The 16,105-nt window shown below is 41.7% G+C and overlaps 1 protein-coding gene across 9 annotated transcripts in view; it reads right to left on the reverse strand.

Annotated features, from left to right (window-relative positions):
- Nucleotides 1-16,105, reverse strand: part of SNCAIP (synuclein alpha interacting protein) — a 141,326-nt gene that overhangs the window by 47,687 nt on the left and 77,534 nt on the right. For all 9 annotated transcript variants that reach the window (XR_011505888.1, XR_011505887.1, XM_014859571.3 and 6 more), the window contains exon 3: nucleotides 12,429-12,501. Coding sequence is in view for 7 of the 9 variants with exons in the window: in XM_014859571.3 (XP_014715057.2) it covers nucleotides 12,429-12,501 (73 nt within the window). In the remaining 2 variants the exon portion in view is untranslated. The remainder of the gene's footprint in view (nucleotides 1-12,428; nucleotides 12,502-16,105) is intronic.

A 16,105-nucleotide genomic window follows, 5' to 3' on the forward strand; every position in this document is an offset into this window, starting at 1 on the left:
TTGGAAAATCCCTACCCTCTACTCCCAATCTTCAACTGATGCCTCCCAAAAAGCCTGTTTATTTGACTTCTAAATATGGGTTATGTATCCACATTAGGAATACAGCTTTAGACACGAAGAAGAGAAAGAAGAGTGGGTACGTATTTGGGGTACCAGATTATCCCCCTACTGTTTTCTTGCTAAAAGTTAAATAAATTCTATTTTCCATGAGAAACAAAGTGGTGAGTCTGTGAAACCTGGTCCCATTTTGAGAGGGATGCACCTTAGGATCTCAAGGGGAGGAAAAATGGGAGGAAGAACTAGCATTGGCCTGCAGCCTGCTCTTCCTCTTGGCAGGCCCACAGGGTCCGCCCACGGGAGCTCCTGCCTGAGCCGGGGGTTCTCAATTACAAGGCTGCAGAGAGAACAAGGCAGGTATAGCTGGACAAATCAAAGCACAGACAGAGGCTCCCCCCAGGAAACATGAATGGCAGAGCCACTCCTCCTCAGTGTTCCAGGGCAGTTCAGTATGCGCTTCACAGGCACTATTATAAAAAATGGAAAGAAGACTTAGGTTTAAGAATGCCTTGAAATGATATTTCTTAATTGGAATTTTCCTAAAATTTCCTCCATTTAACACTTTACAATTGCTAATACAAAATATTTGTATAAAGTTTTCTATGTTTCTGAGTACAAGACAAGCATATGATTTCATTAGAGGTTTTCACAACTCTGCAGGATGGATGGGCAGTTCTTATTTATTCTCACTTGAGAACTCAGGGGATTTTAAATGTTATGTGGAAAATTACACAGCATGCTGACTGCTCAACCAGGACCGAGGTTCCCTGACTCCAGCTCTCTTTCCATAACACCACAGGACTGCCTTATCACAATTAAAATTATTCCCTAAACACGCAATTCACATTTTCTCTGTTTCAGTCACATGTAGGCAATGGAATCCCAGAAACCAGTGGCAAAACCGGGTTGTACTCATTTCAGATTCATTTTAACCTAAATACCAAACTGCTCTTTGCCTAGATTTTGGTAACCACTGATTATGAAGCTTCTGTGTGGAAGCAAAGTTAGGAAAATGGTTTTTAATGACAACTTGTCGTAGAAACAGTTGAGTGGAAGAATTTCCTACTTTGTTTATCCTCAGTGGCATCAGCCTAAATTTAGAGCCACCATATCACTAAGAATTTGTTCTTTCAGCTGCCAATTCCTTCAACTGGTTAAAGGTGGCAATCTTTTTCTAACGTAAGCAAGAGATATGGGAATATCATAAAGCTTGTTCAGAAGTGTAAGAGTAAATGGCAGAATGCTAAAATACTCTTACAGGATTAATTCATTCAACAAACATTTGTTGAATGCTTTCTGTGCACATGGTTCCAGGGGTGCAGAAGGGAATGAAATACACATAATCCCTGCCCTCATGGGGGAATCAGACAGTGAAGCAAGTATAGAGATGAATAAGAAATTATGAAATGCAAAGTGCTTTGAAGAAAACAAGTAGGGTATTGGAATCGAGAACTGCTGAGAAGCCAGATCATGGAGGAGAAACTAAGGGCTGGGAGATGAGAAGAACTTATATGAGGATCTGGGGAAAAATGCAAGAGAAAAGACAATTTTGCGAAGGTCTGAGTAGAAGGATGCATACTCGCAAATGCCTAAAGCAGGAGAGAATCTCGCAGGTTCCATAACTCTTATGTCTAGAGCAGTCTGAGTGAGGGCAAAAGTGATGGAAGACCAAGTTGGTACAGGTTGTCAGGGCCAAATCATTTGGGGGTTTTATTGGCCACAACAATGATTTTGATTTATATTTTAACTAAAGTGGGGCATCCCTGGAAGGATTTCACAGAGAAGTGAAATGATTTGCTTTCTATTTTAAAATATATCCTTCTGCCTATTCTGCAGGAAACAGGTTATTCCTGGGGTGGTCAAGGATTGGTGGTGAAGAAAGAAGTGAGACTAGTTCATGGCTTCTAACTTCAAACATACAGGTGGCCTGGCCTGGCGGGTGGCTGTTGAGATGGAGAGAAATGGACGGAAGGGGAGCTACTCTGAGCACAAAAGACTCAGGACCTGGTGACGGACTGATGTGGAGTGTGAGGGAAAGGGAGAATTCTGGGTTTTTGTCGCTGAGCAGATGTTTCAGTAAACTGAGTGCCATTTACTGAGGGGGGAGTCTGAGGAGGAACATGTTGGGAAGCAGGATTCAAGAATTCCTTTTCAAAATCCTATGAGACATCTAATGTAGATACCGAGTGGGCCATTAAACAGGAGGCTGGAGTACTGGGGTGAGTAGCAGCAGAATGTAAGTGGCATTTGAAGCCATGAGAATGGATATCAACCTAGAGAGACTTAAGATATTGAGAGGAGAGAGGGTCCTATGGAATACTTAAGTCCTACTTGGATATTTAAAGGCCAAGTAGAGAAGGAGGAGGAGTTGCAAAAGAGACTAAGAAGATGTCAGAGTGTTAGGAGAAAAATGAGAGAAGTGGTATCACAAAGCCAAGAAAGAAGAATCTTTCCAGAAAGGTGCGGCCAATAGTCTCAAATAATGGGAAGAGGCCAAGAAAGATGAGAATATCAGTGTCAATGGATTTGACACCATGGAAGTCATGATCTTCCCTAGAGAGGTGGAAGTCACACTGGAGATACTTAAGTGAATGGGAGTTGGAGGACTGGAGACGGAGGTTCCCTTAACTCTTGAAAGCAGGTTGGATGTAAATGGGTGGAGGGAAGGAGAGGAAAGAGCACAGAAAGTGGGTAGAAGCCACTAGAGGGGGTACTATGTGCTTGTTTTTTAAAATAGGAGATAATTAGGGAGTGTTTGTATGATGAGGGTGATGATAGCTGAGAAGGAAAGACTTTGATGGTGCAGACAGATAAAGTAACTGAAAGATCAAGGTGTCAAACCAAACAAAGAGAAGGTATGTCCCAATCTTCAATTATGATGCAAAACCCAAAGAAGCAAGGCTAGCTTTCACCTCTTTACATATTTCTTCATCCATCCATACCTCAGATATATATATATTTAGCACCAGTGTCAGGCACTGGAGATACCATAACGAACAAAATTACCCAAAAGAGATTTTATTTAGTCTACTAGAGAAAACTGATATTGAACCAACATCACATTATTAATAATGCTAAAACAGATATTTAAAGAAGAGGAAAAGTATAGGGAATTAGGAAATAATATAAGTTGGAGGGGGGTGCTGATATAATCGAGGCTTGCACTATCCAAAACAGGAGCCACTAGACACCTGTGGCTATTCAGCACATAAAATGTGGCTAGTAGCATTTGTTGAAATGATAATAGCTCTGATTTACTGGGTTAAATAAAATCTACTATTAAATTAACCTCATCTGTTTATTCATATTTTTTAATATGGCTACTAGAGAAACTTTAAATTATGTAAATGGCTTGCATTATATTTCTATTGGACGGTGGTGGTCTAGGGAGTCAGGTAAAGGGGCCCTGAGGAGGTTAACTTGGAGTTGAAAGGAGAAAGGGAAGGACATCCCATGTGAAAGAACACAGCACATTTGAAGAACTGAAGGAGGTTCCTTGATGTGACTGGCAGGCAGAAAGCAGGGAGAGAGTGGCATGAGAGGAAGCTTGCTGGTCCCAGGAGATCACTCAGGGCCTTGAAGGTCACATAAAGAGTTTCCCATTGTATATCTTGAGAACCATCTTGGAAAACCATTACCTGGCTTTGAACATGGAGTGACATGATCAGATTTGCATTTTAGAAAAGATCACCATACCTTATCATGGACAATGGATTAGCACTGAGGTGGCCTAAGTCAGTGCTTCTCAAACTTGAGTATGCACAAATAAATCACCTGGAGAGCTTGTTAAAAAGCAGATTCTGGAATTGACTCGTCAAGATGGTGGTGTAGGCAGGCTCAGAAGTCACCTCCTCCCATGACCACAACCAGGTTACAGCTATTCTTGGAAAAATTACCCTGGAGAGAAAACTGAAAACTGGATAAAAAGAACCCCGACAACAAGGGACAGTCCTGACTGAGGCAAAAGAAACAGAAATTCCTTCTGGAGTGAAAAAAGCCACCTTCGAGAACCGCAGACCTTCACAGCCACCCAGGTGGGTGCTACCCTAAGGTACGCAGCCCTCCCTGGAGAAGTAGGGACCTGGACGGGGGCACATTACCACTATAAGCATCCTTTGGACTCAGCACAACTGAGACAAGTACCCTACTATCTGACTTCACTAGCTATTAGCTGCAACGGGGGTATCCCCAGAAAAGCTAACAGACGAAAGTGCAAAAAACCTGCGTCTCATGCACAAATTCACCCCTCTCAGAGAGCAACCTAAAATCACCAAAAAGACAGCTGAATAGTCCTTTGGTGAAAAGAGACTCACCTGGTAAGCTCTGGGTGCATCTCCATGAGAAGTGACAGCTCTCCAGAGACTGAGACTTTGGTGGCAGTCATTGTTGTGACCTAGTCCAGGCATGCTGACATAGACACTGGCAAATGCCATTGGAGTTCTTCCCCTGGCCTGATAGCCCAGGGGTCTGCCACACCCACTAGAGCACAGATTTCATCCAGTTCAGCCAGGGCAGGAAGCCCACCCTAGGGACCAGCCCCACCCAACAGCAAGCCCTCAGGCTACTTGTCGGCCTGCATAGACTGGGTGCATTGATCCTCTACAGGCAGTGTCTCACTGACGTTTGCGGTCTGTGAAACAAAAGAATCTTTCAAGGAGCTGGTCAACAAAACGAAGAATTACTGGCTATCACGTTTTGCTTCACTTTGTCACAACAAAGATTTCATTTATGCTTGTTGTTGATCGCCTCCTCACAATCCATTCAAAAAGAAGTCAAATGATCCTGTTTATTCTGATGAAAATGTATCTGTAATTTTCAAATGTCAGCTGTATCACTGAATGGTTATATTTGGTTCAGGTTTGAGTCTTCAAATGCAAAGAAACACGCCAGTCATAAAACTATTGGAAAATGTCACAAAATATTTTTAAAGGCAAATGAAATTATGTAGCCTGCCTCCTGGACACCCAGGTCGGGATGAGGACTCTCAGAGCCTGCATGCTGCCCCAGTGGAGCTTTCCTCTACACCCAGGTCGGGATGAGGACTCTCAGAGCCTGCATGCTGCCCCAGTGGAGCTTTCCTGTACACCCAGGTCGGGATGAGGACTCTCAGAGCCTGCATGCTGCCCCAGTGGAGCTTTCCTCTACACCTGCCCAGGTAAAGATGCAGAGCTAGGGTGTGAAGGCCAGAACCAAGGCTGATTCTTTAGCTGCATTGATTGCAGACTGTGCAGACAGAAAAAGTTCAAGGCCTAGTCATTCTCCCTTTCACAATGTAAGTCAGAACACGACCCCACCCTTTACCTTATTAGAATACAACCCCAAGTCTCCTATGACTTGGCCCCTGACCTAGGCCCCTCTGCCACCTCTCGCTAGCTGTCACCGCTCTCAGACACACTGGCACGCTCCTATCTCAGTGACTTTGCAACTGCTATGTCCTGTGCCTGGAATTCTCTTCCAGAAAAAAATCACCCAATCTGTGCCCTGAGTTCCCTCAGCTCTCTGTTCATGTCACTTTACGAGAGAGGTGTTTCTTAAATATACAACTTAAAATAGGAAAAAAAAAAAAAAAGCAGATTCTGATTTGGAAGTCTGGGGCAAGGCTTGAGAGTCTGCATTTCCAACAAGCTCCCAGGTGCTGGTGCTGGTCCTGCACCACACTGTGAGAGGTGAGGGCCTGAGCCATCAACTGCCATAGAAGGGTCTGGGTTTTTGTACATAACTCCTGACTCTCTCTGAGGATCCTTCAACTATGAGATTCTAGGGTTCTAAAATACTTTAGTTTCTTTTATGACTTGTTTTTGAGGGAAGAGTCAGGGCAAAGGAGGTATGCGGGCAAAGAGGAGTCACTGAAAATGGGGAGACAGAGCCCACTCAATATTGGGAGACAAAAGAAAAAGGATATGCTCTCAGCAAGAAGTGGGGGGGCTCTTAGAGATGCTATAAAGCTCCAAAACTAGTAACAACCCCCCTCCCCAACAAGTACTCATGTTCAGCTCTTTCCCTCCCTGCCTAAATGCTTCTCTTTGTACTTCCGGTTTCTCATCCTTCCTTACTGCAGATATCCTTGAACTCATTTCTACCAAGAGGAGATTTCTTTATCAGTTTTGGGATGGGGATATGTTTCTTAGAGTCCAATAAAAATAAACCAAAACGTAGAGAAGGAGACTGCGGTATGGTATGGCAGTTCTTTCCCCTAAATGTTCTGTCCCTCTAATTCTGTCTCATTCCTGACTTTCTTAATTCCACAATGCTGGTAACCTTTTAGAATATTAGGGAGCTGTGGCACATAATTACAGCTATGGCTAAATAAGAAGACACGATCAAGTAAAGAGAAGAAGGGGCAAAGATGTAACGTATTTAAGCTCTGCTCCTCCAGTCCCTTTCATTATTTTCTACACTAACTCAGTTATATTTTTAACTTTCCTGCCACCCCCTGCTCCCATCTTTCCCCCAAATGACTTCCACCCTTTCTCTTAGAAACATAAGCAAAGTGTTAATGGATTAAAGTCAGGGATGGTCTCTCCTTTTGGACAGAGGGGGTAGCTCTAGTTTCACGGCTGAGTTCTGTGGTTCATTCAAAATGATGGCCATGTACCTGCTGCAGTACCAGAAAAAGTAGCAGATAAAACTGTCCATACATTATGACTACAATGATATAAAAAATATGCCTCAGGAAAAAAAAATACAGTAATTTTGTTTCGGTGGCAGAGTTAATTGTAGTTTTTACTTTCCATTTTTTATAGTAGATTATATCACCTTTATAATTTTGTTGAATAAAATTAAAAATAATGGTTTTATTTGACTAATACTCTCATCTAGATGTTTTTGCTGTATGTTGATTTTCACTATCATTAAAGAAACTGAGATTTTTGTCATAAATGTTAGATTCTTTGCTGTATCGGTTTGAAGTGTTCAATTTTCTTGATTGAGATCTTAATGTGTTTCCCTCTTCTTTGGAGTCTATTTTATATTACATCATGTGAAATAGATTAATCAGAGGGCTTTTCAATTTAAACTGTCATATCACCCTTCCCTTTCATGCTTTTAGCATTAAATCTTAATAAAATTGAAAACAGGAGATTTATCTACTTATTATCAGTGTCACTGCAGTGTCTAGAGGATAAATTTCATGTCAACGTATTATTTTTGACGCTTGCCAAAATCCTTGAAAATCTTATAAAACCATATATTTTCAAAGGTTCAGAGTTTGTCACAAACTTTGCATGCACAGGGACTAAAAATAGAGCAAATTTGCAATGTTTTAAAATATACATCGAAATAACTTTTACCAGATACAAAGTTGAAAAAGTATAGTTTTCCTTCACTGTCATTCAAGTGATATTACTGAGGTATTAAAATTCTTTCAAAATCTCTTTTCCTATGCATCCCAGGGCCATTTATTACTGTTACATAACTGAGTTTTCCAACCTCAGCGCATCTAAGTTCTCAGATGCAAAGCTGCATTAATATTTATCTGCCTTCTTTCATAAGAAAATTATACAATGAGCTTAGCAGATACACATTCTGAAAGAATCACAAGACATTTAAAGCACCATGAATTGAAACAAATGTGTATTTGAATGTCCAACTAATTAAAAAAAGCTCGAAGTCAATGAAATTGAATATGCTTGATTTGAATACCATATGTCAACATAACGTATTTTAGTCCTCATTTGCAGAAAACTGTGGAGCAGAGTTACACTCACTGCCTTGTGCCATCTTCATTTCTTACATGAGTAGCAGGGATTAAGCAGAGAATACATGCAAATGTTTCACAAATAACTTCATTTTATAGGTGAAAAATTTTCATACATAACGTCCTTGACCCACACTACCAGCCACATGTGGTTCCTTGGATGATAATTACTTCTCAGTTCTTACTCAGATAATGACTCCTCATAAGGGCTCCGGAGTCAGCAGACCTGGTTTCAAATGCACTTACTAGCTCTAGAACTTTGGGCAAATTATTTACTGTCTGTGAGCCTCAGTTTCCTCATCAATAAAATGGGCATAATAATGGTCTTCCCTGGGAGAATTACTTGGAGGAGACATAAGCTGTTTACAGGAGACCTGGCATAACGCCTGGTACACTAAGTACCTAAGAGATAACTCGGAAATCTCAATAACACCTGTGCAGCTCCACACACACGCCAAGTTTGTTCTCAGGCTTCCAGTTCCTAGTTCTTCACCCCCCACCTTCTTGTGGTTATCTCCAATACCTTCACACTTCTTTTCAAAACTTTTCTCACAAAAATTTAAAATGTAGCCATAGTGTAGTGTAATTGATGGTGAACGGTTTAAAATATTATCTCCGTCAGGGGAAAATACGGATTTCAACAAGAATCGATGCCTTCGGTTAAAGGAAGGGCACTCCCAGGGCAGACTCATGGGCATCAGTGAGCTGGTGGAAGGCGCAAGAACACTGCCCCAGGTGTCTGATATTTGCCTTTCTCAGAGCCCACTGTGGAGCTGGCCCAGGGTCCAGGGGTGAAGCCGGATGAGGCCTGGCTATACGTCTCACAGAGAGGCTTCCAAGGGTCACCAAGAGAACTCATTTGACACTCCTGCTCCTCTCAGGACACCTGAAAATCAGGCAGAAAGGACAAGCATGAGTCTTGTCTTTATAGCCCACTAGGGAAGACAGGAAAGGCGTGGTAAGCCCTGGGGGCTGTTCTGTGTGGGGAGACAGATTCTGACTCCAGACCATATGTGGAGTGACCTCAGGTTCAGTTCTGGCTGCCCCACTTTTAAGAGGGATGCTGGTAAACTTCAATCATCCACAAGAGAGCAAGAAGAATGAGCAGGACACACAACTCTGGGGGGCAGTTTTAACCTGGAGAGGACAAAACCAAGGGTGACTGCCACCTCCAAATACTTAGTGGCACCCTTCCCAGGAGGGAGTGTCATTCTCGTTGGTTCCAAAGGAAGAACTAGGACCGAGGGATGGAAATTTGAGGGACACTGATCCTGGCTGAACAAAGAAATTAAACGTTACGGATGGGCGACCTCAAGCGACTGTGAGCTCCCTCTCCCTGAGGTGATGAAGTTCAGGCTGGGTGAGCCCACAGCCAGGATGATAAGGATCACCTTCAAAGATCTGATGCACTTTGGACTACATGATTTTTTTGTCTTTTAAAAAAAAAACTTTTTATTTATAAATAATTAAAAATGTTTTCTTTTGTAAATAAATGCATAGAATAGTTGAAAAAATAAAAACAGTACAAAGAACACCAGTATACCCTTTATCCACATTCATTTTACCCATCTGCTTTTATTGTCTGTTTTCTTATTTTCTCTCTCTCAGATTTGATGATTTTTAGGGTCCCTTCTTCTACTGAGAGTTATAATTCCACATGCTGAGTCTCCTTTCCAGGGAATAGGATTTTAGCAAAATTGGAATCCTGCTGGCGGTGCTCTTCACAGCACTTAGCATAAAGTCTGAACTCTGTGTACCATGCACGACAGGGCCCTGCCGAGTCTGACCCCAACCATATCCCGGCCCTCCTCCTCACTTTGATCACCACACTGCAGCGCCATTGGGCTTCTTTTTCTTCCTCATACATGCTTAGCTCATTCCTGGCTCAGGGGCTTTGCACTTGCTAGTTTCTCTGCCTTCAACACTCTTCAATGGTTTTCACGTGGTTGGGTCTTTCTAACACTCTCTGGCCCCCAAATCTCCTCCTTCCCCAACTTGTAGAAGTTACTCTATCACATTGCCTCATGTCACCTCTCATCACTATCTGAAATGATCTGGTTTATTTATTCATTTGCTTGTCTTTTGTCTGTCACCCCCTAGAATGTAAGTGCTGGAAGAAGGGGGGCCTTGTCTACTACGTCTTGTTCACTAACGTGTCCTCAGTGCCCGGGATAGAGAACACTCAACAATTCCTTGCTGAATGCATAAATAAAATAAAAAATGGGTTCAAGAACATCTGGTCAAAGACTTGGTAATACAAGGATGGACGCTCACATTTGACAACCTGCACAAACTAGAAAATGCTTAACGAACTTTAGAAAGGTAAAAACAACTGTCTTTATCTGGTGGAGTATATTCTAAGTGACAGGAGGTTTGGGGAAAAGTTTCCCCAGAGGGTGCCCCACCCAAAAGAAGATGTGGACTCTTCTCAGAAGCCAATGCGCCTTCGGCTGCCATCTGTTTGAAAAGATTACCACAAAGATGGAAATTTGCAAGCACTCCTGGAGCAAACTCTTCCTAAGTGGTTGAAACAAGAAAGACTGGATGGATGGAGGGGTTATTTCTACATCCACATGTCCATGGAGCAAATTGAGAATACCACAATTCCTTCAGAAACGGCTGTGAAAACTTTACAATGCTGAAATTTCATTTAAAGAAGCCCACAGGTCATTCTATAGTGATGCTGTGGAGAGATGGATTTTTCCATGTGTCTCTTTTTCTAGGATCACTCTCGCTCTATTAGAAAGTGGTTTACCAGCCTCTAAATGGTGCATCAAACTGGAGGTATATATGTGATTCCAGTAAGAGGCCTTGTCTTTCCCTCATACATCCATTTCCTGTCAGGTCTCATTATTGCTGATTACCTCGAGCACTGGGTCTGTGCTCTGGGTAAAGTTTAAAAGCTTCTGAATTTGAAACTGGCCTCCATCTCAACCAGAGAAGAAATGCCTGATAACACCTTTTGTGGAAGTGGCTAGAAGTCACAAGATCTGGAGAAAATGGAATAAACAAGTCCCAGGAAAAATTATTTTTAAAAGCTTCAGTTAATTCACTTAACCTGGTAAGCAAGGAAAGCTATTTAACAGACAAAAGAAATTCACCACTTAATTGTGAGGAAAAATGCTGATTTTTAAAGTTTTAAAAGGATAATATCCTCAAATTAAATTAATGTCACTAAGTCCAGCTATCTGAGAGGTAGTATCTGTAATGGATACGAGACGAGACTCTAGAGTCAGACGTCCTGGATTTGAATTCCAGCTCTGCAACTTAACTGCTGTGTGACTCTGGCAAAATATTTAACTTCTCTGCTCTGTGCCTCAGTCTGCCCGTCTATAATATAAACATTCTAACAGTGCTTAGCTCACAACCCAAACCCAGATCTGAGGCTGGTGGCCTGTCCACTGCAGTCTGCTGCCTCTGTCACTGATCATAGTCAGAGGTTCAACCCTGAATCTGGTGATGCATTTTAAGGAGACACATCCTGATGAGCGTTATGGCCAAGGTCCCTATTAAACCCGATAGAAACTTGAATGTGTTTGAAATTAAAAAAATTTTAAAAATCCTGAAGGTAAATGAAAACTTTTATTTGAACTTAAACTATCTTCTGCTGTTTCTGACCCAAACATTGAAGCATTACTTTCACTCACACAAAAAATACAGAGATAAACAAATGTGGAAAGACTAATTATTTTCCTTGTCTCATCTAAGCAAAATGCCAAAGGAAAACAAACTGTCCAGGAGAAAAGTAAATTCACTCTGCACAAGTCCTTTCAGTCAGAAAGGCCTAGAATTCTAGTAGTTGTATAGGTAAGGACCATCTATTTATTTTTAAACATCATACACATAATTCAAGGATTATTTTAAGCCTTCCATCACCCATGATTCTCAGGATTCTAGTTACTATCAGAGGAGGTCCAGCTTTGGCAAGGTTAATGGTGATGCCTTAGAGTAATTACTTCGAAAAATAATAAACATTATTTCATAGTTTAATGCCATGGTATCATTCCCATCAATATCCTTTTTTATTTTCATTTTTGCCCATCACAGAGAGAAAAGGAGAGAGGCTTAATTTGATTTACAGAGGGAAAAACAACCCTGAATGTACTTTTTTGTCAGGGGTGGGAGGGTGTGCAAGGAGAAAAGGTCAACCAGCTGGTTTTCATCTATATGCCATAATTCTCTGTTTAGTTTACACTATTAAACTCCAAAGCTTTGCTTTAATCTTAACTGTTACAGTATGCCTTATTGCAGATTCTATCATGTCGCATCCCTGATAGGGTTTCAGACTTTGGCAAAGCACCATCACCCAAGCTGGTCCTTGCCATATGGGTAGTAAACGCATCCAACATTTTTTCATTGGCGCCTGCATCATTATGTTTTGTCACCAATGGTTTCTCGGGGTTTTCAGTAAATTGCTGCGTATACTGTGGTTTGGGACTGTTGAGATGCTCGTCTACATTTATTTGTATACAGCTGAGTCCTCAGTAGGGCCTCCCTGTCCTGTTAGCCTTCAAAGGATGACCGAACATCTGTTTGTTGAGGGTTGGGGGTGAGTGGAGAAGCCGTAAAAGAAAAACAAAACAGAAAGCAGGAGCAGTGTGAGGGGAAACAGCTTCCAGGAGTCCTCCACACCCAAAAAGGCAGGACAAGGAGGAGAGATGAGGAGTAAACCTACCTGATCTGTCTTCGCTTTGCGAATCACATCTCCGGCACAGTTCTGGGATGGTCTTGAGTGATGTGACTGAGTACTGAATGGAAAGCCAGAGGAGAAAGGGTGTAAAATAGCAGTTTAAAACGGGAGCATTACATTCACTCAAATTGGCCAGAAAATCAAAACACAAGAAATGATACTTGAGTAACACATGTATGTCCAGAAAGTCTATCTAATTTTGCCCTAAATGGGCCACTTGGTGACCTGGCAGCATCCCAAGTTCTACCTATAAGCATCTAAGTAGATGCAGATTAAAAAGAGGGCTGGCCAGCCCTTCTTTAACAAAGGTGGGGTGTAGCCAACAGACATTCTATCTCCCATCACTTCTGCTACTTGCGGAAGATGGAAGAATTTCCTGACCTTGAGAATTTCCAGAAGATGGTCATAATATTTGCATTCTGAATCCTAAGAGCAAGTCTTTGTGTGAAAAGCCAATGGGAGGAGCACCCCGCTTCCTGCAGCACCCAGGGCAGCCAGCAGCCATATCTGTGCCCATGCTGATTAGACTATGCAAACGTCCCTAATATTGCCACTTGTCACAGATTTTACTGTGTGGCATCTGTAATCTCCTTGGGAAATGCCAGGGTAACATTATAAAAAGTGAGAGGAGCATGGTTCCGTGTATGAAAGCTCATCTGTTTCATGTATAGATTAGCCTGAACTGAAAGAAACCATCTTGCAGGCTCAGCCCCAGCACCAACTCAGGCGCCAGCTATCAGGATAACAAATTATGACATAAGGGAGCATAAAATCAGAAGAGCTAAAACAAATGTAAAATCAATAGCTATGATTTATGGGGACTACGTTTGATGCCAATCAATCTTTCTTTAGAGAACGGTGTTTTAAAACAAAACAAACAGGATGACTTCTTCCTTCATCAAAGGCCAAGTCAGCAACTGTCTTCAATCATTCTGTAATTCATAAAATACAGCTTCCTAAAATTATTTTGCTCTGTACCTTTAAGAACAATGTTCTTACGTAAATGAGAATGTATTATGAATTTCTTCACTGTTGCAAAATTTGGGGGGATTGAGAAAAAACATTTAATCTGGAAGAAAAATGATCACGGGAAACTCATTAGGATCATTCAAGCATTACAAGTGAGGAATGTGTAATTAGGTCACATTTGTCAATGGGAAGGTGTTTTAGTTAGCTTGATGCTGATAGATGAAGCAAAGCATCTACATTGAGATGCCTCCCCAATGCCCCCAACCCAGTGCCTTCCACACAGTACCAGGACAGCAAGACAGAGGGAGGGGCAGTTGTAGCTATTGTCAATTTGCCAATTGCACATCACACACAAATTAAATTCCTAGTACTTGCAAGTGAAAAATGAAATCTCAAGTGACTAATTAGAGAAATTATTCTTACCTGTCTGATGCAATAACATCCTGTTTATGTTGGCCGTTCCTCAGAGACTACAGGTGCTTTAGCAAATCCACTCACATACTCGGAGGGAGGGAGGACTGCCTCTTAAATCAAAAATGAACTTCAAGGATCTTTTTCCTTTCACATTATGTTCTTTGAGGGTCGGGGGTAACACAGATACAGAAGGCATTTTTCTTGTTACTAATAAGGTACCTTATGTTTCTGGCCAAGTACAAGCTCTCTAAGGAATCTGGTAGCTTCTTGAGACCAGCTGGTACAGGTTAAATAATTATGCAGTCTATAATTCAATTAAAATTGGGCCTTTTGTTTCGACTGCCATGTGTCCCATGAAATACCCTTTGGCAGACTTAACTTTCTCATTTTTTTTTTTTTTTGCTTTTCTTCTAAGGCAAAATTTTATGAAGAGGAAATTTAAGATTGTGTTTAAATATAGTTAATGATAAATTCAATAAGGTTGCTCATCCGGCTTCATGATATATATTTGATTAAACCGGGTGCGCTGCTATCTGCATTTCCAGCCACAGGCATCCTAACTGCCACCTCCCACACCAGTCAGGCATGTCAGAATCTCGGATTTATTAGCAGTACCTTTAACTCTTCCTACATGACCTCAAAGGTTCATAGTGGGTAGTAAGTTTTAATTTGAGGAGGTTTAAATTTGAATAGCACAGGCTGCCTGGTTGGTGTGGGGACTGAGCCACAGGCAGAGACTAGCCTAGCTGAGCCCCACCCACCGCCTCAACCTACATCACACATGGTGGCTTTGCCTCTCCACCCATGGTCATAGAGGAAGTCACTTTTGTGAAAGCATATACCTTAATTCTTTGAGAATAATGACTGTGAAGGAAAAGTCACATGCTGTCCCTGGTAATGGAAATAAAAAGTATAGCAATCTAAGAAAAGAATGATGTGTTGGCCAGAAAATCGAAGTTTTGGGTAATTGTAAGGGTATACAGAATGTCAAATACTCCAGTTCTGCAATGACTCCAATCTACACTGTGAACAAATCCCCCATTCTTTATAAAGACATAAGAAAAATCAATTTGTGGATTTGTTTCAGTAAGCACACACATTGCTCTTTGGATAGAAGATAAAGCTTAAGGGAATGCTATAAAGATGGTTAAGTTGAGGTGTGAAGAGATGCAGAGGAAACATACAATTCACAAAACGAACATGCAAAAACATTTTCATGTTTGCAAAGCTGGGAACAAGCAAATGACCCAAGAATCTTCCTTGCACTAGCACATTTATTACCATCTGGGAGCTGAAAGGGAACGCTTCCCAGGCCTTCATCCCAGTTCACAGGGCAGATGGCCTTTTATAAGCAGCTGTCAAATTGCCAATGCACCTCCTTCTCAGGACAATAGCCAGCTCCCAGGGCAGCAACTACTGTCTTTTTGGCCCTATCAGAACCAAAGCCCAATGTATCTTCCCCATTTCTTGACCTCAACCCAAGCCTTTATATTCTGTTCCTTTGATTCATATTATCCTTGGGTGATAAGAGAGGAGAGGGTGCTTACAGTTGGTTGAGAAAGCATTGTATTTCCTATCTCTATGTTGCTCTCATTTATCCTTTTTCTAAAAATCTTCCAGACGTTATTCCCTATGGAAGCTGTCTTTCTGATCCAAGCCTCTTTTCCATTCCCCCATCAAGTCTCAAGAAGAGCCCCTTGCCAAAGGTTGACCAGTTGCCTCTGCTTCTTCAATGTCACTGTGCATTCAAAGTTTAGTTCTCCTTCTGATCCTTTACTCTGGGGTCTTCCTTGCCTGCAATGCCTTCGTCTGGTCAGGCAAATGCCACTGTTCTTCAAGGCCAGCTTGTGTTCTGTCTTCTCCATGAAACCCTGGCTGACCGCTTCAGCCCTTACTTACCCTTCTCTATTCCGCCCTTGGTAAAGCACTGCCTAGCCATGTGCTCTGTTGCTTTCTCTGTGTTAGTGTTGGCTCTCCCAAATGCCCAAGGGAAAGGAGGATATCTTTGACTTGTATATACACATGGCAGGCAGTGACTTCTTAACTGTTTGACTGAAATACCAAGATGCACACATTTGATTAATCCCTTGGCATAGTATTATGAACACAGTATTATGTTCAAAGGAGTTCTTTCATATTTAGGTAGAAAGTGGGGATTTCCCCCATGGTTCCATACTTGCACTAGAATTAACTAGCTTTCTAAAATGCAAATTTGACTAAGGTGCTTCTCTGTTTGAAATCCTCTGGTGGCTCTGCACAGCCTAGGGCAAAGACCATGT

The sequence above is a fragment of the Equus asinus genome, chromosome 9 (genome assembly GCF_041296235.1).
Source record: "Equus asinus isolate D_3611 breed Donkey chromosome 9, EquAss-T2T_v2, whole genome shotgun sequence".
In the NCBI taxonomy this organism is placed as follows: Eukaryota; Metazoa; Chordata; class Mammalia; order Perissodactyla; family Equidae; genus Equus; species Equus asinus.